Source organism: Talpa europaea (genome assembly GCF_964194135.1).
Source record: "Talpa europaea genome assembly, chromosome: 5".
Lineage (NCBI taxonomy): Eukaryota > Metazoa > Chordata > Mammalia > Eulipotyphla > Talpidae > Talpa > Talpa europaea.
In genome coordinates, this window is record NC_140071.1 from 17,482,847 (window position 1) to 17,509,150 (window position 26,304).

The 26,304-nt window shown below is 38.8% G+C and overlaps 1 protein-coding gene across 1 annotated transcript in view; it reads left to right on the forward strand.

Moving 5' to 3' along the window:
• Positions 1-26,304, forward strand: part of SPEF2 (sperm flagellar 2) — a gene marked incomplete at both ends in the record, with an annotated part of 130,042 nt that overhangs the window by 9,579 nt on the left and 94,159 nt on the right. Inside the window, 7 exons of the mRNA XM_084233900.1 lie at positions 5,543-5,795; positions 10,313-10,453; positions 11,929-11,993; positions 13,806-13,992; positions 15,893-16,081; positions 18,660-18,847; positions 19,799-19,967. Of these exons, the coding sequence (XP_084090026.1) occupies positions 5,543-5,795; positions 10,313-10,453; positions 11,929-11,993; positions 13,806-13,992; positions 15,893-16,081; positions 18,660-18,847; positions 19,799-19,967 (1,192 nt within the window). The remainder of the gene's footprint in view (positions 1-5,542; positions 5,796-10,312; positions 10,454-11,928; positions 11,994-13,805; positions 13,993-15,892; positions 16,082-18,659; positions 18,848-19,798; positions 19,968-26,304) is intronic.

The following is a 26,304-nucleotide window of genomic DNA, read 5'->3' on the forward strand; positions in this document are numbered from 1 at the left end:
AGTCTAGTTTCTAAATCAAGCACCCAAAGTTATCCGTCCCCTCGTGGGTAAAAGTCCATCCAAATGGGATTGGCCCAGAGCAAGGCCCCAAAGCCTGCCATGAGTCTAAAGCACCTTCCAGTGGGGACCCACAGCAAAGGGTCAGAAACAATCAGACAAGCCCAGAAGGAAAAGAGCAAAATCAACATCCAGATAAAAGCTGCCATGGTCACCTCCCCACGGGTCTCACCCACATCTGTGTCACCCAGTCCACGACCAAAAGACAAGCGCAGTTTCTTCACATGTCTCTAGGCTCCATGCGCCTCCTCCAGGTCTCCTGGCTCCATCCTGCTTCCTTCCTCAGTCTCTTCTTCAGCTTCTCCTCTTCCTGCTCAGCTCCACCCTCCCTTGGGTGGGGCAGGGAACCTCCCCCTTTCCTGGGGACCACCCTGTTACAGAATCACTGGGTTACATGGTCTCATTTCCTTTTTTTTTTTTAAGATTTATTGATTTATTTATACAAGCACTGTGTACAGTCAGAAGTGGGGGAGGGTGAGAGAATTCACCAGAGCCAGAGTGGGGAACAGGAGAGGTCTGCGCGCCATGTGGGACGCTCGCAGGGGGCCAGGGATCCAACCGGGCGCTGCAGAGGCTGCGGACAGCTTCACAGCCCAGCACTCAACCCCTGCACCACCAGGGGAAGCCCTCATTTACATTTTGAGGAACATTCAAGTTGTTTTCCAAAGTGCCTGCACCATTTACACTCACACAAGCAATATACGAAGTTTTCAGTATTTCCACATCCTTGCCAACACTTGTCATCTGTCTTTTTTGACTATAGCCAACCACGTGACTATGAAGGAGCAGCCCATGTGCTTTTGATTTGCATTTCCCTAGTGGTGAATGTTGAGTGTCTTTTCATATGTTTATTAGTCATTTATATAGCTTTGTTGGTGAAACATTTTTCAAACATTTTCCATCTACTTTCTTTAAATTTTATTTTTCAAAGAGATTTTAGACACAGGAAAGCTGAAGAACACTGGAGATTTCCCATTAATCACATGTGTGTAGTTTATGTGTTCCTGAGGATTTTTCCTATTTATGTAAATTATCTAATGTTCGCGTGCACTTGCTCATACTGCTCTTGCAACCCTTATTATTTCTGTTACATGCACAGTGATGTCCTCTTTATTCATGATTTTAGTAATTTGAGTCTTCTCTCTCTTTCTTGATAAGTCCAGCTAAAAGTTTGAAAAGTTTGTTGATCTTTACAAAGTTCAACTTCGGAAATTTTAGGTATTCTGGTTTCTTTGTCTTTCACAAGCCATGTCTTATATGGAGTATGACCCCCTCCACCTCCCAGCCACCTTTCCATCAACCCAGAGCCCTAACTTCAACTGCTTTGGTCTATAGCTTGTCATGTGTTTTTATTTTGCCTTGTACCTTTACATATAACTATTCTTTCTTCACTTCCACCACGAGAAACTTTATTCATTGTTAAGATCCAGCTCAAAATCTTCTTTGATTCCAAAGAAGTTTTATCACATCAAGTTATAATGATTTATATGTCAGATCTTATTATAGTGCCTGCCACATGAAGGAACCTAAACAGTGTTTGATGAGTGAATATATAAATGTTTACTCCTCAGCTAGACTGCAAAGTTGCCGAAAGTTGCAGAGTGTGTTTATGCATTTATTCTTTGCCCCCCAGCATTGTCCTTAACCCATGGCAGACACACAGTAGTCTTTCTCTTTTGAATAAATGGATGATGCTAGAAAGTATAGGTGTTTACCCGCAGAAAATTGAAAGGGCCGTACTGAGCAGATCTAGCATGCAGCATTTCAGGTTCAGTGAATTGGCTCTTGTGAGCAGGTTCATAGAGGGCCTTTGTGTGAGTTGGAAAAAGGGACCCCATCCAGATGAGCACAACTGTGAAGATGGGTGATTTTAGTCAGCGAGGCCTTGTGCCCTTTTGGATGAAGCAGTCTCGTGTCAGGGATGGGACTTGGCACGGTGAGCTAGGATGCATCCCATACCTTTGACCCACCTTTGGACAAGAATTCCTCTGGGAAGCATCATATGAAACAGTCCCTCTTTTAAACCAGTGCAAAGGACTAACTCTCAATCACACTCAGAATTATTGCATACCTCAGGGTGGGGAGAAGGGTGTAGTTGGCCTGACAGCCAAATATAAGACCTTTTTAGTTCTTAAAACAATCCACTTCTCCCCCCCCCCAACCGGGGAACATGGTTTCTTAAAAGAGGCCAGAATCATTAGGCTCATAGTTGTGATCTTCGTAATCGTTAGTTAGTGGGGAAAAGGATTCTTCTTGTCAAAACCCATTTGTTAGGCAGTAAGTTGATGGCCAGGACTCATGATTTGGAGAATTTGTCTTTGATTTAAGTTTCTTTGATCTAAAATGTAAATAATAAACTATTTATTGCTTATAATGTGTAGCTATTTCCCTTGGAAATTACTTAATTCTGAGGATAACTCATCTAACTCTGAAAGAATTCCCTATTTTAGAATATTGCTAGGCTATCCCAAAGGGTGAAAAATGAAGAGATTCACTGAAAGAATGAAATGTAAAGGAGCATGATGTCCCTGGGGGCGGGGCAGCTTTGTAAGATGTTTTCGCTCAGGTGGCAAGAAGGAGGGGAGATAGGTGATCCCTTGGCAAATAAGAACTGCAAGTGTAGAGGGAGAGGCTTTTCCCAGAATACAGTCCTCATTACCTCCGAGGTCATCATTTACATCATATGCTCTCTCTCCAGAGCAAAGATGTCCCAGTGGTTTCTCCATGTTCAAAACAACTGTTGATTACCATGTTATATTGGTTAAGCATATTCTTTTTTTTTTAAGATTTATTTTATTTATGCAAGAACCGGGGTATAGGCCAGGTGTGTGGGAGGGTGAGAGGATTCACCAGAGACAGAGTGGGGAACAGAACAGGCAGACTGACTGAAATACACTGCCGAGGGGAGCAGTGGGCGAGACAGGAGAGGTCTGGCTCACCATGTGGGTATCTCCATGGCTGGCGGGGATCGAACTGGCACTGCAGAGGCTGCAAACAGCTTCACAGCACTGCGCTCAACTGCCTGCACAACCAGAGAGGCCCTGATTAAGCATATTCTAAAAACAAGAGTAGATCTCTGCCCATTTACACACCAACTATGTTCCCAAAATTTTAATTGGTTGGAAATTTGGAATATATATCAGAAACATCCAGAGAGAAGTACTCTTATTCCTTGGAACTTTGGTTACTCCATTAAAGTCATCTTAAAGTCTGACATGTCACGACACCATAGTATTGTGACTTATACTGCATGTTGGCAGGGGGGTCATATAATACAAACAAAGGTGTTCTCCACTTTTACTGAATGCAGAGTTATATTTTGGTAAAATTTGGAAATGAATAGTATTTGCTTTTGGATTCTCCCTCTTAAATTATGGTGCCCTTAACCTCTGAAGTTCAAGGTTATGGCCCAGGCCAAGTCTCTGACTAAGGTCTTTCAGCCCATATCTTCCCAGATATAGTGGACAAGACAAAAGCGCTCCTAGGAGAGAAGGGCATGAAAGGATAACTGTGAAGGAAGATCAAAGGCAGTATGGGTGCCTGACCAAGCAGGGTAAGCACAGGCCATGTGTCTGGCTCTGATCTTTCACAATCACACTCTTCCAGACATGGTCTGCATCGCCTCAGTCATTTTAGGCAAACACTTATTATTTCAAAACATAACGTCATTTGCAGGGGAAAGATTGCAAAAGTAGATATGAGACCTTCAAAAACTGTTTCCTTGTTTTCTGCTAAGTAGATTTCCTTGAAACATTCATTATGTCTCCTCCTCACTTCTAGGAACTGTTTCTTTTTATTAATTTAAATAATTTTACTCATAGTTTGATGGGTTTAGGATTATACACTAAGTGTACATTACCAAATATTCCTGGTAAAAGAGTGTTGTGTACAGAGAGAAGAGGACACCATGTGATTGGAAACGGAATTCCAGTCATTGCTTTGCTATTTTTGTTGATATTGGCCTTCTCATCACACTAAACCATTACACGTGTTTAGAAATCATTCCTCTCTTTCCCCAAAACCAGCTGCTTTTAGAGTGTGGTGTTTTAACTTGAAGTTAGTATCTGCTTCTAGGCTAGATTTTAGGAGAGTTACAAACACCCACAATAGCATGTGTATTGTGTGGGTATGTGTGTAGATGTGTGTGTGTTTTTCCCCCTGTGGAAAAGTTTCCATAGCTCTCGTAAGATTTTCAATGGCATTTGTGATAAGAGAAAAAAAGAAATAAAACTTAGAATCATTGCTTGAGAGCAATCTATTGAGAAATAGTAAAGTAGGAACAGTATATAAAGTTTAAGTGCTAAATGATCTCTATAAACTTCTGAAACTTAACTGAAGTCACGAAGGTCAAAGTATCTTCCCCAAATAATTTCATAGTTCCAAGTCAAACAATTGGGTGAGTAGCCCTTTAATATTAGAAATTCTGTAGGTAATCAAATATATAGCAACATTCTCTGTTCTAAGGTATCTTTGCAGGTTGCGGGAGGAGCAAAGGGGAGGATTCTGACATATTAAATTATACCTAATGTTTTTCCCCACTGGAGACTGTCACCAACATTAAGCAAAGAAAGAGTAAGTCAGTGGTTAAAATTGATATTTACATCCAGTTTGATCACAGAGAGGCATAGAAGTTTAAAATGCATCCATCATCTTTTGCCTTTTTTCTGTCACCGGATTCATAGGCTCATTAACAGTCCTAGCTCATGTGGGACCTCGATTCAATTTATCACACTTGTTGATTCACCTCTTCTCCCACTTTGAATTCCACAAGGGCAGGGACTCTGTAGCATTTTAATAAATTTATTAAAACATATCAAATTTAATAAATACACTTGGTACATAATGTATTCAATAAATGCTAGTTAAGAGAGTGAATTAATACATGAATGGATCAATGAATTTCTTCTAATATGAACCTGATTTGCTAATAGATGATTCAAAAATAAGTATGTCTTATAATTATGAAGTCTTTATTAACTCTTAAAGTAGTAATACAAGTTGTATAATAAAAAGTACATAATTAATTTGATTGCAGAGCTGATATTATTTAATTAAATATTTCTAACAGTGCCCAGGAGGCTTGGTCAATGCAATATTTAGGACTATTTTCATTTGAAGAAACACATCTAAAATGCAATTTGCCTTTAGGGTAAAATATTTTTCAAAACCATGCTAAAGCTTTTCCATTTAGAAGAAAGCACTTAGTTATATTTTGGTATTGACTTCTAGTAGAAATCCAAGTATCTATTTAAGCAATAAAGTACAAAATTAATGTATTTTATTTAGCTATTTAAGAGAAATAAAATCATGGAGTTTAGGATAATGGAAAATTTCAATGTATTTACATGATTGAGTGACTTTAGAAAGGAATGATATCTTTTAAAGAACACAGGGTGATTCATGATATTGGATCATGGCAGTACCTCTGATAGTTGTTTTTAATTCCATGGCAGTGTTTAATTATGCAAAATATTTCCACACCTAGGAACCCCAGTACCAAACGCAGTAATTTTTCTCGCTTGGAACCAACACTCCATCTCCTTGGCGTGCAGTTTGATCAGAACATGGCCCAAAATATCATCACAGAAAAGCCTGGGGCAGCAACAAAGCTTTTATATCAGTTATACATCACTCTGCAGAAGAGGAAGAGAGGCGGGCCAAGTGGATTGGAAGTGCCAAGCCTGCACCCCATCCCCGGTGTAAAGCTTCAAAACATGAAAAGTGAGGCTTTTCGAGACGTAAGTCCATAAAGACACTTTATAAGCACATCACGATGTCAACCCTGGTACAGAGAGATGATGTCATGCTGCATCCCTCAGTGAAGCCCCTTTGGGTTTTTATCACTCGCTTGGATGTTATGGGCCACACTTGGGTTTCATTTAATATTAGTATTTTCCGTTCATTTACCCACTTTTGATAGCTTCTTCCATCGTATTCACATTGACAGTAGCTTATCAAATTCTGTTTGTGCTTAATTGCCTATGTTTTTATGTCTGCTCTTCTCTTCCCACCTCTGCCAACATGTCTCCCAAAATTCAGGCTTTCTATAGGAGCTTAATTAACTGCTAAATGAACCTAAAATTCCATTTCTTTGGGTTCTGCTCAGAAACTTTCTATTTTGCATATATTCTATCTCCAATTTAGATTAACATTCAAAATCTTTCCCTAACTGATCTTTAATTCAACCCATTTGTAGAGTCAGGAATGGCCACAGTGCAGGTTTTCTATGATCCAGGAGACCCGGTAAAGGAGAAGTCAGAGTCCTCAGTGGTTTTTGCAGGCTTTTTATTGGGATTTACCTGGTACACAGCAGGCAAGGGTGCTGGGGGGCCAGGAGGCTGGCAGGACTCCCAGCCCACAGCAGGTCTTCACTCTATCTAGGCTCTTCGACCTTCTCTCTGTTTTTCTCTCTCAGCTTCTCTTTTGGCTTCTGCTGGCGTCCCCGTGACGCCGCCCTTAAAAGCCCAGTCTCAGCCCAGGTGAATCCCATCTACCTATGCCCACACCCTACTCCAGGTGCCCACCATCAGGCATGCATTCAGGACCGCAGGGATCCATTATCTATCCTGATGGCGGGAGGGCAGAAAAGCCTGATATTTTTCCTTACCCTACACCATTTTTCTACCTCTATAGTCCCTGCTACAGTTGTTTTTCCCTTTTATGTTAATCAGCAGCTTGTCCTGCTTTCCCTTCTCTCCCACCCAAGCTCACCCTTCTCATCTCTCCTCTTTCCCTCAACTTTCTTCCATCTGCCTCTGTGCATTCTTCCTGGTGTACATGACTTCTGCCCGTGGAGCTCATAGGGTGCAGGTAATTCTCACTCTCCATATTAATTCCCTGCTGCCTACATGGTTGGCTAACTTTCATTATTTATTTGCCACAAGATTTTTAATTCCTCAGATTCAGGGAATATTCCTAGTATATACTTTGAACATTGAAAATACTCATTAAATTGTATTTTGATTAACTGACACAATTTTTTAGTTGACAGTTCTATTTTCCATGCTAGCTCGTTATGGTAAGAGAAGCATATGAACTTCTCCAGGCCTGTAGGATAATGAAGAGTGCTGCACCGATGGAATGCACTAAATAGAAATGGAAATAATTCAATCCTTAAATTTAATTTATGAAGCAACAGTGACAACATAGATGTGAGGGCCAGCTCTCCTTTTAGATGTGTCTATTCTAAACGGACATTTCTATGAGCCTGGTAGCAGAATGAACTCAGCACCCCCACGGAGAGAGAGAAATAGATTAGGCTGAAAGCCAAATAACATGGCATTGGCCTCCTTCGCTTACAAGTTTGCTCCCTTGATGGCAGTCCCTGAAACAGCCGCAGTCTCAATCTCCTGACTGTTAAAACAAAGATGATTGTCTCTACCTGCACCCGAGTTAACTGGTGCTTATAGCTTCAAGAAGACAACATACATGAAATTTTTTTTTTTTTGTAAAGTGTAGGGTCGGTAAAAGGTATCAGGCTTTTCTGCCCTCCCGCCATTAGGATAGATGAGGGAACCCTGTGGTCCTGAATGCATGCCTGATGGCGGGCACCTGGAGTGGGCACACCTGGGCTGAGAGACTGGCCTTTTAAAGGCGGCGTCACGGGGACACCAGCAGAAGCCGAGAGAGAAGCAAGAGAAGCAGAAGTCGAGAGAAGGCCGGAGAGCACAGAGTGAAGACCTGCTGGGGGCTGGGAGGCCCGCCAGCCTACCGGCCCCCCAGCGCCCCTGCCTGCCGTTGTGCCTGGTAAATCCCAATAAAAACCTGCAAAACCACTGAGGACTCTGACTCCTCCTTTACCCGGTCTGCTGGATCATAGAAAACCTGCACTGTGGTATTCCTGACCCTACAAATGTATAAAACAGTCAACAATAACCTGTGTTGTAAGAGCTACGCAGATGACATTGAACAAAAGAATGTTGGATTTGAGGTTGGTCTTGGTGACCTTCCAGAGTCAATCACTCATTCACTGAATAAATATTTGTTTATTATGTCAGATACTTGCATAATGAAAAACACAGGGGAAAAGCCCAACCATCTCAGAGCTTACATTTTAGGGAGAGAAAAATGTTGCAGCAGAGCAGTGTAGTTTACAGTAAGTTGTGGAGTAAATTGGAGCGGAAGAAGGGAGCACAGACTATACTTTCAAAAAACGTGGAGGTAGAGGAGAGAAAAGCAACAGCAGCTGTGGAGAAAAGCTCAAGCGTGGGTTTGTTTTCTGAATATGGAGACAGGGAGCACCTGCCTGCGAGAGAATCAATCAGTGGCAGGTGACCGGCGGGAGGATACTGGAGATCCTTTGTGGACGAGAAGAGGCGGAATGAATCAATGGTCCAGATGAAGGAGAAATCTCAGGAAAGAAGCAGAGATGCCTTTTTCTGTGATACCAGATGGAGGAAGATAAAGTGTCTCTTATGTGATAATATTAATAATGACTAAAATTTATGAGTGTACGGAATGAGATGCCAAGCCCTGTTGCTTCATATGTTTTATCTTGCTTGGTCTTCACAACAGTCCTATGAGACAGGGACTTTTGTTATTCCCATTTTACAAATGATGAAACTGAGGTACAGACAGGTTAGGTGATTTGCCCGACCCTCTTGAGGCTAGCAGGCGGGAGAGCTGACCCTCAAGCCTAGGCAGCCTGACTCTAGAAGCCACATCCCCCACCTGCAGGCTATACTGTATCTCAGGGAAGTTCCTGGGCTGGAAGGAGAGGCATTAAGTTGAGGCTACAGGTGGGTGTTCAAGGGGAGCAGCAGGAAGTTCAAGGATCTGACATTTTCATTGCCTTGTGAAGATGGAGGCCAGCCCATTTTTAACAGTGGGAAGTGCAGGATGGCACGTAAAGGCTAAAAGTCAGTTCCAAGGTCCTCTGTGGTCTTCTAAGGTGAGTGCCAGCAGCTACTGAGACAGTTTTAGAAGAGAAGGACCAGAAATGGCTTAGGCAAATTGTACCATTTTTTTCTTTTTTAAAGTCTCCAGCTTCAAAGGAGATTATTTAGGATATAACAGTGAAAGATTTAGTTAAACTCATCTCCTTCCTAATCATCTCTGAACGTTCTTTTTCTTATGCTTTTGCTCTCTCATTTGCAGTACTCTGGAAGTTTTAATATTTCTTCACTTTTTTTGAGGAAGAGAAAATGGAAAGATCTTGCTCTTTATATTATCTCTTACGTGTTGAAATTGGTTTTATAACATTATTTTTATGAAAAGGTATTTCCAAGTATTCAAGTGCCATTCATTGAAAATTAAGCTCAGAGAGAAAATTTAAAGTATATTTGAGACTATTTTGAAGAGAGAATTCAGATAATTTGTTTTAATTGTCCTTGTGTTAAGTGCGGGGCTTCACCCATCAGCAATATTCATAGGAATTTATTTTGAAGACAAATTTCCTATGTGCTTATAATGCCTGCTTCCCCTTTGTTCTCTAATAACAGAACCTTTTGAAATGCCTTTATCACTAAGAGACTTAGAAACTTGAAACCATTAAACTGATTTCTACCTAGTGTGGATTACCCACAGGTTTCAAGAAAAATATGAACAAAAGAAAGATCTTGTCCACATGTATTTTGAGAATCTTGAAAAATTTCAAAAAAGTTTTAGAAATTTAGAAATTAATGGTTCAGATGTTTTTGGGACAGGGCTGCTGCCACCCAGGCTAGCGGGAGCTCACGGCCAATGTCATTACTGAGGGAGAAAGACTGGACCTTCTTCGTTTCCCTCTTCTGTTTCTCTTTTTCTGGCAATGTGGAGTGATTCCTTCCTTCCTTTCTAGTCCCCTTAAATATCTCTAAACATCTTTGTAGCCCTTTTTATTGGGGCTCACTCCCTGCTGCTTCTCAGATTCCTTTGAAAACGTTTTAATAATCTCCTGTGCCTTTAAGGACATGAGAGGACAATTGTGTGTGGAAGCATTAAAGACTTTTCAGAGAATTTCAGGTGGCTGGGTACATGGATGAGTAAACTACAGGCAAAATAATAACAGTTCTTTGTGGGGAGGGAAGTAATGATGAGAGGCAAACTCTGAAAGATCTTATGATCCTATTACTTGCCAGAGAGTGGAAAAAGAATCAGGTTTCCCCTTGGCATTACATTGCTTCTGAATATTACACAATTGTGACACCTAGTCCTTTGGTGCTGATTTCTGAAAATTTTAATGGGAAAATTGTATGTATGTGTACCTGTGAGTGCATACCATTGCCTATTCACCTGGTGAGCTGAATAGCTAAACTCATGTTTATGGGATATTCAGCAACGCCTGAGCAGAAGACGACAGAATGAGATAATGGCCAAAATCCAAGCAGCTATCATACAGATTCCCAAACCTGCATCAAATCGTCCTATGAAGGCACTTGAGTTCCAAAAAATGATGAAAAAGAAAAGAGAGGCAGAGGTGAGTGATTATCTTTTAATATGTTGTTGTTTATCTTAATGAAAGAATGATTTCTCCCTTAAACTTATAAAGACCTCCCAAACTTCTTACTTTCTTCTTGTACTATATCATTCAAAATCCCTCTGTTGTTTGCATATACAACCCATTTTATACCGTTCTTTGTTCTGAAGCAAAGGACATAGCTGAGGCCAGGGATGACACACTCATGTTAAATGAGGGTGGCCGACTGCACTCTTGTGTTGAGGATTCTGTGGTCTCTGGCTGGCTGACTAAGCCAGAACCAGTGCTGTCATGTGGCTTATAACGCCCATGGGTGCAGCAGGGGCTAGTCGAAGTACTCATACCGTGTATGTGCCAGTCCTCCTATAAGATTTTATTCAATTCTTCTTTACCATGCTGCACTATTTTTCTTTGAATCCTGGAAACTTTAAGTGGTTTGCTCACCAGCAGTATATTGAAATTCGAGCTCCTAATCTCATGATATTTTTGCTAAACTATACCAACTACCAGTTATTTCAATAGAATATAATCTGATTGTATTTCACAGGGGTCACAATGATTACTTTTTGATTCTAATGCCTGCAATCTCCTCTTCATACTGCTACAGTGAATGTTAATATGTTTACTTGAAAGACCTAAGGGAAAAAAAATAACAGCTACCATTTATTAAGCTTCTGGTATGTGTCAGGCTATGGGTTGACCACTTCATATTCTCTTTAACTTGTAAATAAATCTCAGCATTATTTTACCCATTTTATTGATGGGGAAATTGAGACTCAGAAAACTGAACTGTTTAGCCAAGTTCACTGGTAAAGTGATAACTGCTGGTAAAACAGAAACTGACAAATCTCTTGGTTTTCTAAATCCATTGCAGTTTATGTAATTCATATTTCTTTGTTTTTTTAATATGAAAAAATATTTTACTTGGATTCTAAAAAATACCACCCACAAAGGCACTTTTCCAGACCCCATTTCAGTAGAGTATTATATTCTTATATTTCACAGAGTTGACTAAATTAGGATTTGCAGTAGATAGTGGGTGAGCTAAAATTAATTTTCAGGGAGCAAATTAGTAATATAAATAGGATTGCATGAAAAATGTTTAAAATACCCAAGACAATGATTTTTAAAGAAGTATTTATGTTTAAAAATGCTTATTTTGTTTAAGAGCATTACAAATAAAAATGCATGTTTTGACTCTGAGATTCTTCATTCTTATTACATACCTGCTGATGCACCAGAACTAGAACTTTAAACCGAATGATTCTTGCTAGACATTCTTTTCAATATGTTTAGCCTAGTCTGAAAGTAGCAAAGCGAAATTTTAAAAATATTCTTGAATGCAGCCTGCCATACCTTGCTTCATAGTTAGCTTGACTTCGCAGTGCATGCCACCTTTTAAACTTGAATGAATGGTCAGTAAAATATTCAATAGTTTTTGGTGGTGGAGAATTGATACTGAATTTTCTTTAAAGGATGTGGCCAATGAGATTAAGAAGTTTGAAGCATTAATAAAAAAGGATCTCCAGGCAAAAGAAAGGTGGGATCTCAACTATTTTTATAATCACAAAACTAACTTTTGGATATTTAGAAATAACTTTACATGGAATTGCTATTTCAAAGATCACTTTGTTTCATAAAATCTTCATTAAGAGATTATATAGAGGAAGATAAATGAGTTCAATAACAGCTTTTTGTAAAGTTCAACAGGAGAAGTGGCTGTTATGAGAGATGAAGTCGTTCTTCTGTGCTGTGACCTAAGTCACATCCACATGATGCCTGTACCATGCTGTATCACATAGGGATGAAAACATTTAATAACGGACATGGAAAAGACACTAAACCATCAAAATGGATGTTGATACAGAGATTGGAAGATATCATTGTGCTTGGCACTAACTCTGGTTGTGAAATTGTGTAGAAATTGTGTATTGCATAATATAAAATGCATGATCCCTATATGGCACAGCGACCTTCAACCTGCTCTTTACCACCAACCCAACCTGAACGTAGGTCTATGACTTAGCTTTAGAAATCCTCAAACAAGAGCGGGTTGCATTAGAAGTGTAATAGAATCAGAATGCAGGCAGTAGGGGATGTGTTGCAGTCCCAAGGTCACCACAAACTTAAGATCTTCCTTTTCTTTTGCTCCACTTTCCTGTTGTGTATTTCTCTTCTCTGGAGGCATATTCATGATATAAGATGGCAGCTGGAGCTCTAGTCATCTGGTCCATGTTCTAGATATCAGGAAGGAGAGAGAAAAAAAATGGATAACTTCAATCTGAAATAACTCCCTTAAAGAACCTTCTTAGAAGTTCCACTTAACATTTCAGCTTCCATCTTAGTGGTCAGAATTCAGCTATATGGCCATCCCTAGCAGAAAGGGAGTCTGGGCAATGTAGTCTTTTTATTGGATGCATTGTTTTCCTGAAAAAAATTGAAGCTCTTTGAGAGTAAATGGAGGGAAATAGCAGAACCTATCACAGGTCCTTTCTCTGCTGAAGCCTCTACTTGCTCCTGCCAGAGATTTCCCACTGGGAGGCTCTTGATAAGCTCTTGATGCCCCCACTTCTCAGAGCAGTAGGCAGCTGAGCCCCTGGGCCAGTAACCTCTGGTTATGAGACGCTCATCTGAGACTCACTCTCTGTACTATAATATAATATGATCTATATAAACATGGTTATTACTTCATTAAACATGCATTAACAGTTTTATAAGAGTATTTGTCTCTATAAAAGAATTGGCTTCTATTTAGTCCCTACACACCTATTAATGTGTCCTTTTAAGGTTATAACTTATGTTTTAAAGCCAAATGCATTAATAACTATAACATTTAGAACACTTATCATTGACAATATGAAAACTCTTTTCTTGGCAGTTAGCATTATGATATATCTTATACCATTGTGGTGTTATGTTCTGTTTTTAAAATAAAATATAAGAGATATATGCAGATGGGAATTGATTATTTGGTACTTATGCATATATATCTTTGTACTTACTATTGACTCGGAACAGGGGAGTAGAGACACTTAGAATCAGCAGGAAGAACAGGGAGAGGAATTTCAGAATCTCTGAATACAACGAAGATTATATGAAGTAAATGGACAAATAGTAATAGCTTTAGTAAGAAGGCTCTGCTACGGACCTCACAGAGTACAGAATTGGGGTGAGGCAAATGGAATCTATTAATAAGCAATGAGTGCCATGCTGAAGTTCTAATATTTGTTTTAATGCTTATATTAATATGTTAACAACGCATTCAAAGGAGCCTTCTTCTGAGGCTTTCCTCCATAGTCATAAGTAGTGGCATGCGATTGCATTATTTTAAAATAAAGACTGTTGTTCTTAGTGCATCCAAGACTGCTTTAGACACAGCAGGTCAGACAACTACTGATTTGTTAACCACTTATTCGGATGATGACTACATTAAAAAAATCCAAAAACGTCTAGAAGAAGATGCTGTTGCACGAGAACAAAGGGAGAAAAGACGGAGGAGACTGTTAATGGATCAATTAATAGCCCATGAAGCACAGGAGGTATGATATTTACATGTTGGTTAAATAATAGTGCTAATAATTTTACAAAATCTAGTCTTTTATACACACGTACTTGTGTCTTGTGTATTCAATGTCTGCCACTCTGAATCAAACGTCGATTTTATGTTCTAACATCATGATAACAAATACACCCAGAGATACAAACCTAAATAAAACATCTACTAAAGAATCTAAAATTCAGTGATGGTCATACAACACTTTGAGTGTACATAATACCATTGATGACATACTAAAAATTGTTGAAATGGTAAATGTTATCTGCATTTTACCATAATAAAAGCTACTGGCAAAAGCAAAATCTAAAATCTATGTCCACCACATATCTATTCGTATTTTAGATCTAAAAGTGAACTCCCCTCTCCTGTTTTGCTGATGTATAAAAGTGACAAATGAAAATTGAATATATTTAAGGTATACAATATGTTTTCATATATTATACATAACCAAACTAATTAACATATCTGTTGTATAGTTACCATCTTGTGTGTGTTTGGTGAAAATACTAAAGAGCTAATCTAGCAAATTTCAAGAAAACAGCAAAGTATTGCTAACTATAGTCACATTGCTGTACATTAGATCTCTAGAACTTATTATACGTAACCAAAACTTTATACCTACTCTTTGACCAACATCTCCCCTGAAAACTACTTTTTGCTCTTTGTTTTAGTAAGTATGACTTTTGTTTAGATTTGACATATTAAGTGCGATGTCCTCCAGGTTCATCCATGTCATCACAAAGGGCAGTATGTCCTTTTTAAAGGCTGAATAATATTCCATTGCAAATATACCCCATTTCTTTATTCATCCATCCATTGATGGATAGTTAGGCTATTTGTGCATTTTGACTATTGTGAATAATGCTGCAATGAACATGAGAGTGCAAACATCTCTCATTTTATTTCTTTCTTTTGAATATATATCCAGAAGTGGAATTGGTGGAGTGTGTGATTGATAGTTTTATTTTTAATTTTTTGTGGAACCTTGTTTTTTTCCATAGTGACTATTTCAATTTACATTCCCACCAGTAATATACAAGGTTTCCCTTTCCTCTACATCCTTACCCATGTTTGCTGCCTCTTGTCTTTTTGAAACTAGCCATGCTAAGATGTGAGGTGCTGTCATATTGTGGTTTGGGCTTGCATTTCGCTGCTGATTAGTGACATTAAACACCTTTTTATATGTGTGTTGACCATCTGTTGGGCTTCTTTTGAGAAATGTTCATTTATGTCCTTTGCCATTTTTTAATTGGGTTATTTGGGTTTTTGCTGCTGAGTTGACTTTCTTATATGTCTTGGATATTAACCAAATATTATAGCTTGCAAATATTTTACTCCTTTTTGAAGGTTGCCGCTTTACTCCATCCATGGTTGCCTTCAGTGAACCCAAGCTTTTTAGTATGATGGAATCCCATTTATCTACTTTTGCTTTTGTTGCTTTTGCTTTAAGGTTCATATCCAAAAAAATCATTGCCTTGATCAATATCAATAAGTTTTTTCTTCTGGTAGTTTTATAGTTTCATTTTTTATGTGTAAATCTTTAATCCAATCTGTGTTGATTTTTGTGTAGGTTGCATGAAGGATACATTTTCATTCTTTTGCATGTGGACATTTAGCTTCCCCACCACCATTTAAGAGACTGTCCTTTTATCACTGTGTAATTTCTGGGTAGTTATCCTAGGTCCAGAGATGTGATCGTGAACAAAAATAACAAGAAAACTGCTCTCATTCTCTCTTGGGAGTGAATCTATGGCAGACACATAGGAGTGTGAAGGGACAATGAAGGTGAAAGGAGTCTTTCCCACGTTATTGGTATATAAGCTTCTTGGCCCACTTTGAATGTGGCCTTGACAGATAACTGGCTCTTGTGCTGGTGGTTGCAGGAGGCTTACCGGGAAGAGCAGCTGATTAACCGGCTGATGCGACAATCCCAGCAGGAGCGCAGGATTGCCGTTCAGCTCATGCATGTCCGGCACGAGAAGGAAGTTTTATGGCAAAACAGAATTTTCAGAGAAAAACAATATGAAGAAAGACGACTGAAAGATTTCCAGGATGCTCTTGATCGAGAGGCGGTAAACATCTCCTTTAAAAATCTTTCTAAGTTTAATATTGTTCCTTTCTACCAAGTCAAGGTAAACCAGCTTGTGTTTGGTTGCCAGTCACTTAATAAGAATTCATTTTATATGATCTTTCTTTTATACCTACGCTATCCTTTAAAAATCTTTCTAAGTTTGATTTTGTTCCTTTCTACCAAGTCAAGGCAAACCAAGTTGTGTTTGGTTGCCAGTCACTTAATAAGAATTCATTTTATATGATCTTTCTCTTATCCCTACTCTGTGGGAACAACAGTGCCTCTCCAAAGACTGGATGCTACAAGTAACTGAGTATTTAATGTTTGCCTTCAGTCTTTTCATGTCCATGTTTCTTTGGTCACTTCCTTACTTGAAACTCTCTCTTCAGATTTCTCAGGAGTGACTCACAGAAACAATGCTCACTGGGTTCCTATATTTTGATGATGGTATGTGCCTTTAAAAAAAAAAAAAACAGTTTTGCTATATAAAAATTCTTGGTTCGTGTTTTCTTTCCTTGAAAATGGTGTCCTATTTTCTTCAGGTATAAAGTGTTGCTTTAAAAAAATTGATGAGAACTCTGATTTTCATTTCTTTGAGTCCATTACTCTGTTTTGTTTTGTTTTTTTTTAAGGTGCGTAAAGGTGTTTCCTTTTCTTTAAAGTCCTCTAAGTTTACAAGAATGGTAGTGAGTTGGTTTTTCTCAGTGAAGATTCTCAGGCAATGAGACTAGGTTTAAATGCCTCCTTTTAATAACACATCAATAGTCTTTAATATATAATCCCATGCTTTCTAATAAAACAATATTTCCCAGAAGCATATTGTACTATTCCTCCCTCAGAACTACAATAGGTCATTTATCTATGGTATTCTGGTTCATTGCAGTTGAGAATGATGTATAGAAACTGAGATCTGGGTGTGAGGTATACGCCTAACTACTATGGTGTCAAAGACCCTTTATAGCTCTGAAAATCATAATATCCAGTTGTTTATTTATTCAGTACATTAGCATCTATTTTTATAATATTTATATAACAATGTATAATACTTGTAAGCATTAATGTATATAAATACATCAATAAAAAATATATATGGGTTCTAGTAACCAAAATAGATTAATTTTATGCATGGATTATATGAATCCCTTATTTATTTCCATTGGGTATGGTTCAAATTTATTCAATCCATTAGTCTAGATTGGATTGGAGAGACATGAAATCCATGTAAGTGGCATTTTAAATGTTGTTACAAGTGTTTTCTGAACTTCACGCTTCATGAAGCATGCCACAAAGCTGACTGCCTGAATTTTATGTTTTTCCCCTGAAAACAGGGCTCACAAAACAATGCAACAATACCAAATTCTGATCTAATTCCCAAACCAATCAAATGTGCAGAATTGACTTTAGAGGTGACCCAGCACAACCCTGTCCCCAACAAAAATAAAACAATAACAAATGAATCTCAGCCTTCCATGCATTCGGTCCTTTGGGGACCATATGAAGAGAAATGTTTGCTCTGAAAAGATGATTCGATCAGTTTTTCTGTAAATACAAGATCTTATTAACCTATCACCTTTTCATCGAAGAAAAGAAGGCTGGGGGCGTGTAGGATGGGGCTCCTGCTTGCTCAGGCTTTTACAACTAGAACTTGACTTCAATGCACAGATACAATTTAATTTGACCTCAGCTCCTCCAAGGCCCACATTTACCTCCATTTTACACTCCTTGGGTTAAGTTCCAGGAGGCAAGTCTTGTTTGTAAAGCATGTTAGCACAGGATAGAATTTCTCAAGTTGCTGTTATCACTATTGGAAATGTAACATTTGGTCTTATGAATCCCACTAATTTGAGTATTATTTTGTTACTCTCAGCTTGTCTGAGCTGAATTTGGCCTTTTCATTTTGTGTGAAAAAAGGGTATCCTTGACAAAATAACAATGCCAACCATGCAGAGGATGAGGACAAATGATTTAATTATTTCATTACTTTCTGCTGAAATTGACATTTCTATGAATTAATTATTATCAAGTTATTCAGGACATAATAGCAGAAGATTTTTGTCATTGTCTAAACACTAACATTTGTTGGCAAATGTGTAATAGTCTCAATCCAGTATTAGAGAATTTCCAAAATACTTTGAGTATTCTAAAACTCCCCCACTAAAAAACAAAGGCCATACCGGCCAGAGCAGTCATGGAATTTGTCCAAAGGGATCTGGCACAGATTTGTCTGTTTCTCCCCAAATCTGTGATCCCCAACTCTGACTCTTTGCAACCTGCAGACTCAGTACCTCTTTTTAAATATTTAAGATCCAATTTATCATTATTCTGCATTGGGCTTTTTCCAGCTACAACACTTTTCTTTGTACTATGTTTTGGTGACTAGCTAAGGGTGGAATGTTTCTAATGTTGTTTTTGTCAGCGCACTAGTTCATAATGTATTAAGAAGAAGGTGTTCATCCCTGGTGTAAAAAAAGATTTTTATATATCTTGAGATTTTTCTTTTTGGCTATTGAGATGATGACATTATTTTCTTTTCTGTTATCACATAATTATACCTTCTTTAAAATATCTTTGTCTTCTAGGCTTTGGCAAAACAAGCCAAGATTGATTTTGAAGAACAAGCCCTAAGAGAAAAGGAAGTTCATGAACAGATTGCTGTGGAAAGAGCTCAAGCCCGTTACAAAAAGCATTATTCAATATGTGCAGAAATTTTGGATCAAATACTTGATTTGTCTACTAAAGTAGCAGACTATCGAATGTTGACAAATAAGTGAGTGTTGTTTTCATAATTGACACATTAGAGATATACAGAGAATGCAAAAAATGAGATTGTAGACACCATTGATTGTGAAGTAGATAAGATTTTGAGGGCCTCCCCTGGTGGTGCAGGTGGTTGAGCGCCGCGCTGTGAAGCTATCTGCAGCCTCTGCAGTGCGGTTCCATCCCGGCCGGCTGGGGAGAATCCCACATGGCGCGGCAGACCTCTCCTGTCCTGTCTCACCTGCTGCTCCCCTCAGCAGTGTATTTTGTCAGTCTGCATGTTCTGTTCCCCACTCTGTCATGGGTGAATCCTCTCACCCTCCCGCGCCTCTGGTCTGTACCCTGGTTCTTGTATAAATAAATATTTTTTAAAAATAAAAAAATTAAAAAAAAAGATTTTGAAAGGTAGAAGTGTCACTGAGTTGTGGCCTCATGACCACATCAGGCAAGCTTCTAGGTTCTTTTTACCTTGCATCTCCCAGGCTGATATGTGAATATTTCGCAACATAAAAATATGCCAATGGTGCAGAAAAAATATAGCCCCAATAAAATCCTGTCCCCTCTAGCAATAGGACTAGTGAAGGAGCAGCTTAGCAAGCTAGAAAACTTTTATTAGACAATAGCTTTTAGGCAAAATGTACTAAGCATTTGGATTATTTCCTGATTGCACAGCCATTTACCACTACAGCTGCATATCAGCATGTAAGTTTTATGATAGTTCTTATTATTTTTAGATGTACTGTTCTTTGGTGCATAGTCAAAAAAATAAAATTGGATGAACCTGTGATGTTATTCAATCAAGCCTACCAAGTTCCAGACATTTTACTAACCATTAGGACTGTAATGCCAAATGAAATCTTTGGTCTCAAATAGCAGACCCTGGAGAATGAATATAATAACAGGTGTATATTTGACTAACCGTTGATTCATCTCTACCTTCTTTTTTGCTTTTCTGCAATAGTCTGATTCCACATAAGATGATGCGTGATTGGAAGGAACTGTTTTTTAATGGAAAACCTATATATGAACAAGCCTCTATTAAGCACCTGCAAGCCAAGCCCTCAGCAGAGCAACTGACAGAACTGGATAAAAGGGACTTGCTAGACAACAATGATTACAAAGAATATAAGGTACACTAATATGGCTAATTAAAGAGGATGCAACATAACAAAGGTTTTTTTCTTTAATATTCACTTTTTGATATTTTATTTTATTCTTATTAATAAAGGGGGCATTTTATGTCTGCATCTTCCCTTGGTTTTAGTTTTTATTATAGTTTTAATTTGATCCTTGTTACTCCCAGTAATATTAGATAAGTGGTCTGAACAAAAAAACCAAACAATGTATTGTCTGGACAATAGATTCGGAATTTTTTAAATGTCTTTATTCATTAGCATTTTTCTTTATATGTGCTATCGTATCAAAAACCCTTGTTCAAAGGCATTTCTTTAGCAATTTACATAATTAATATATTGTTTTTTATGGTAAATGGAAGAGGTAGTCTGAGTTTTATGAGTAGCATAGATTCAAATAAAATTTTATTCAAAGGTTAGGAAGAAAGTATTAGGTACCAATTGTGCTTTTTAAAAGAGTTGCTGAAAAATCCTTTAGACAAGGCACCGGGATTGGCACTCCCACTACTAGCTCTGAGGCTCAGGTGACCAGTCCCTCGGTGCTGGGTTGACTAGACCATTAAAGGATATATGTGCATATTTATTTTATGTGGTTGTGGGATATACTAGTTCTAGTATGTCAACCTAAAGTGTAATGCTGTATAATAAAAAGCTTTGATAATATCAAATTATTTGAAGGTATTTCTTTCCATTGTAAATTTAAAATCATTTTACTTAATTTTGATGATTCATGGAATATTTACTTCTAAGTTATTTCTTAAATAGTTCTATGTACTTGTTCTAAATCAGAACTAGTAGTCTGAAACAGCAAAGATTTGTCATTCTAACTTTTTTTCTTGTTTGGGAAATCACCACCACAGGAACATACTTCTCTTGCCCACATCCTGAAGCAGCTAGTACAATTCTTTTGCAGGAAATTGTAAACTTTTATTAGGAGTATGTAAACATCTGGGCATGCAGTTAATTTTGTGTATAGTCTTAGATGTTTTAGAAGTGAAAATAGTCGAGGATTTCTCGTAAGTGTTTATGCTCCAGTTCTTTTGTCTACATAATGGAAAAGATAGCATTTATAGGTGTTAAGAGATACTGTAAGCTATCCAATTATCACTCGCTATTATTATAGCTTTGGTCTCTTCAGGAACATGTTAAATATTCTTGTATACAAGTGAAAAAAAAATAAATATTTCAGTCCATGAAAGAAATTATCTGACTTAAATGGACTTTCACAAGAGGCAGAGGACATCCTGGCTTAGCTAAAGGAAACAGTTGTATATATTTATCATTGCTGAATTTGCTCAGGAATTTAAGTCTTTCTGGTAAATGCAAATCTTAGAAATTAATCCTCAAAAAGTTTACACTCTTTGCATACTTTATTAATGCCCATACCCACCATCCTGAATGAACTGATTGATATTCCTAAAACTTTTATGCCTATTATTTTAAAAGTTTGTTAGTGACCCATCATGCTTACAGTTTTTAACTATTACACCTAAGACATGTCTTAAAGACAATTTTTTGCTAATGTACACATCATATGTAACTGCCAAAATTTTTAATCTTATTCCACAACATTATTTTCTAAATGGTCACATTTGATTTATAGACTTTATGGGTGAGAGAGCTCTAGTCCAGGAATGGTGTGGCCATAAACAGCATCATTTCTCCTAAACAGGAGGTAGGAGCAGCATCATGCAACAGCCAGACTCATCTGGAATTTTCAGACAATCACCACAGAAAAACAATAAGTTTTCTAGTGAGAGTGGAGAGGAGCCCTGCAAATCCAGGCAGCCATGGGCAGCCAGCTAAGCCAGGAGCCCCGCTGCTCTAGCTCAGCTGCCAGCAGCACAAGCCGAGCCCAGCAGTCAATGGTTTTCCATCCTGCAGTGGACTCTTTCTGGTCAACCCCAAACTTCCACAGACATAAGTCATTCTAACGGTTCTTACTGTCAGATGACTCACAATTCCACAGCACTTCACTTTCACATAAACTGCACACTAGCAGCTATCTACTGGATGAGTTTAGCAGTTACTAAAAGTTGGCATCCAAAAACTAAAATTAACTCATTGCCATGGTTTTCCGAAGATGCACATTTTTCTAAGAAGTCTCCACCACAAAGCATTTAGCAATTTGCTTAACTCTACTGTGTGTGCCCACAAACAAGATGGAACGGGAATCCCTACAATTGGATGAAGGATGGCTTGTGTCCAAGTGCATCATCTGTATTGGTCATAGTTTTTAATTGCTGCTATTTTTGTCTTTACTGAAAATCAAACTACTACTGTTGAAGTTCTGGACCAATTTAGTTTCCTATGGTTGTTGGATTTACCCTACAGTATGTGTTGTAATACATATTTTGCCTTATGATTTTTCACTAACTAGAATTTAAGATGTTTATATTTTGATTTAACATTCATTATTCTTGTTACTATAATACATATATAACTGCCCCTGTATTTGCTTATACTATGACATTTATCATCACCAGTATTTTCCCACAGGCAAATAAGAATATGGGACTTACTGACCCTGGGTTGTTTTGTCTTCTAACATAAGTCTCATCTGACATGTTTGACTCAAAGGCTCCAGACACTGGCTTGTTCTTCTTCTCCAACTGCAGACTTTGGTGTTGATCCTGTGGCTTTCAAGACTTAGCTTCTCATTATGAGCTTTTTTTTTTTTTAAGATTTATTTATCTATTTATACAAGTACTGGACACAGTCAGAAGCGCGGGAGGGTGAGAGAATTCACCAGAGCCAGAGCGGGGAACAGAACAGGCAGACTGACGAAATACACTGCTGAGGGGAGCAGTGGGCACAGCAGGAGAGGTCTGCTGTGCTATGTGGGACCCTTGCCGGCCAACCAGGGATTGAACCAGTGCTGCAGAGGCTGCGGACAGCTTCGAAGCCCAGCGCTCAATCACTGCGCCACCGGGGGGGTCCACCAGCTGAGCTCTCACCACTTTGCTCCCTGGCTTCCCATGATTTGCCTGTTCTGCATAGTTTTTTACTGTACCAATTCTATTATAGTCAGAATTTAAACTGGTTAGCTTGTATCACTCAAGCAATAACACTGGATAACTGAACCAAGCACAGCGATACATTTTAATAGATGATTGTTACAGGCATGTAGGTAGATGTGTATTTTGAATGTATAGGATATACATTCTATTAGTCAACCCAGAATGTCATAAGAAAATACTGTAGACTGGGTGACTTGAATCATAGAATTTTATTTCTCTTATTTCTGGGAAGTCAAAAATGGAGTTGGCAGCTGATTTGGTTCCCTGGTGAATGCCCTTTTCCTGATTTGCAGATGAACACTGAGTCCTCAGAGAGAGGGAGAGAGAAAGAGAGAGACAGAGACAGAACACACTCTGGTCTTATTCTCTTGAGGATACTATTAATGCCATCATAAACATCCCACCCATATAACTTCATCTAAATATAATTATCTCCCAAAGACCCCTCTTCCAAATGTTATCGCATTGGGAATTTGGCCTCAGTGTTCAAATTTTGGAAGGACACAACATATGTGTTAGTCCACAGCATATATGTTTATTCCACACACTTATAAAATGTTTCAAAGTGCAAGTATCTGAACCCTAACCTCAAGTGAAATTGCTTGTTTCATTGTCTCATTTGTTTCTTGCTAAGAAAGAAGTCTTAATTTAAAATACTCTTTCAACTATGAATATAGGATGTTTATGTCTTTTCTTTTTAGATATGTAAGATATCGCTTACTTGTAAATAGACTAAGCATTTGCTTACATGATGAGAGCTGAGATAATGTAGGGCCAATCTACTTTTAAAATTCTACTAAAAATTTTGCTAAAATACAAGCATTTCAGAGATAGGTAGCCAAGACATGATTAGCCTCCAGAATAGGAGTTAGGAAAGAAGTTTGGTGCTAAAAGGAGTGCTCCCAACTGTCATTCTAGTCCAGTTTTTGTTATGCATTTTACAACTGCAATCTCTTCATGTGCTTAGAGTTTTTCCTCCAACTCCCTAACTTCCTTCTGTAATGCCAAGACTCACTGGCTGACTTTTTCAGGCTAGACTTCATTGTATGGCTGTGTCTTGGTGGGGTCACCAGTATGTCCCTGAATACTGATTCAAGGTAATCATGAATAGTGATATTAACTTACAAAGCTGAATATCAATATAAATATTTTTAAAGGGAGATAAAGTTGCCCCCAGCCCATGGATGACCAGAAAAATGGTTGTCTCATAACTCTTGTGGACCAAAGGATTTCAGAGAGCTGGAATGATTTAGGCCAAAAAGTAGGACTTGTATCTATGGGGTGAGGAATGGAAGGAGAACTTGGGTCATTGAAAGGGTATTTCGCTTCAAATTGGAGCCACTGGGTACAGTCAGAAATATGGGAGGGAGAGAGAATTCACCAGAGTCAGAGTGGGGACCAGAACAGGCAGATTGATGAAATAAAGTGCTGAGGGGAGCAGTGGGCATGGCAGGAGAGGTCTGCGCACCATGTGGGACCCTCGCTGGCAGCCAGGGACCCTCGCTGGCGGCCAGAGATTGAACCAGTGCTGCAGAGGTTGCGGGCAGCTTTGCAGCCCAGTGCTCAACTGCTGCGCCACTAGGGGAGGCCCTAATTTGCTCTTGATCACATTCATTAGGGAGAAGTCATTCCTCTTCCTCTTTTGCCTGGGTGGGTCCAGGCAAAAAAAGGATAGTCAAGGCTTCCCTGGCTTCCCCCCACTGATTTTCTGGATCATTTCCCACCTACTCTGACAACTGCAGAAGCCAGCTACTGTGCATATCCTGCTTCTCTTCAGTCAATTCCCAGCTAGTATTTGAGTGCAGGCTATAAGGATCTGAACTCTAAAGCTATGTCTTAGCATTCATTGGGTTTGATAATCTCAAGAAATGTGGATGGTAATTGCCCATGGCCAACTTGAATACCTCTCCAAAAATAAGCACAAGGTAGATGGAGTCTGTTGCCCTGGGTTGTCTGTTTTGACAGGCTAGAATTTAATATGTCTGGTTCATTATATTAAATCAGGGAAGATTGGGGAAGGCTGTGGATAGTACAAATGTGATCCACTATCTTAATAAAGGTTATCACTGAATTAGGACCATTATTCAAATTTCCTGATAAGCCAGAATTAACCATCAATAGGCATTGGATACTCACAATTCTGCTTCTAGCTGAACTAGACTTTAGTTCAGCTTGGGGTTCCAGATGGCAGGTCAAGTAGAAATAACCTCTGCCTTTCCCTCATTACCATGGTTAGATTTGTAATTTCTGGAAATAAAGCTAATGTGGCCAGACTCAGCACTCTGGCACAGAGGGACATGGAGCTGCACTTCCTCTCTAGTGGTTCACGTTTCCCACCAGTGTCAGTGAGAGATGGGCATCTCCATCCCCTGCCTCCTCTGGGGTCAGAAAGCCAGACTGCCAGCTAAGGTGTAGCCATGTGGCTAACCAAACTTTGACTTTGAAACACTGCTAAAATCACTCAGCCTGGCCAGTTCATCTTTTGAAGCTGTTCTGAGACCTTGAAACTGGGCTCCCACACAGAGCCCACTCAGTGACACCTCCTGGAGGAGAAGTCAGAATTCAGTTGTACATCAGCAATCCACCCCCTCGGCTCTTCCTCCTTGTCAAAGCGGTACATAGCGAAGTCAGTTCTTTCTGTTGGAACGTGTCTGTCAAACTGGTCCCAAAAAGTGGTCAAGAAACCTTACAGTAAAAGGCAAAAGATTTATATGATCTGAAGAGAAAGAAAAAGAAAAATACTGGATGGTCTCACTCATAGCAGGAATTTAGAAAACCTAAATAAGGGAGCAGGAAAAAGACTAATTATAATAAAGTAAAAATCAAAATCAACAAGCAACTATAAACCAGAGACACTACGGGGGCGCGAGGAAGAAGGAGGAGGGATTAGGGTCAAAATAAGGGGGGGTGGGAATTATATGGGGAATATAACCAAGATGAAAATGCATACGTTGTGCAAAAATGAAAAATGATGTAAAAAATATATAAAATAAAATAAAACCCTATAGTACTTCTGGGTGACACAAGCAAATCTCTCCATCCAGCAGAATGTCCCAACAGCTTTTCTGCTTCTCCTGAGGCTACTGGGTATTTGTCAGAATTGGTAGGCAGTTCCTTCAAATTCACTTAGGGTTTTTGAGTGTTTGGGATGAGAAAGCCTGGGAAGGAAAGGTAAAGAACAGAGGTTCTGGAAGTTACAATGTTTCACCTTGCTATTTCCCTGTGGCCTTTAGGCCTTTTTTTCTGAAAGCCAAATTTCCCAAACGTAGTAACTGGAATATAGCCACTGGACTTTCCATGTTGACATAGTAATA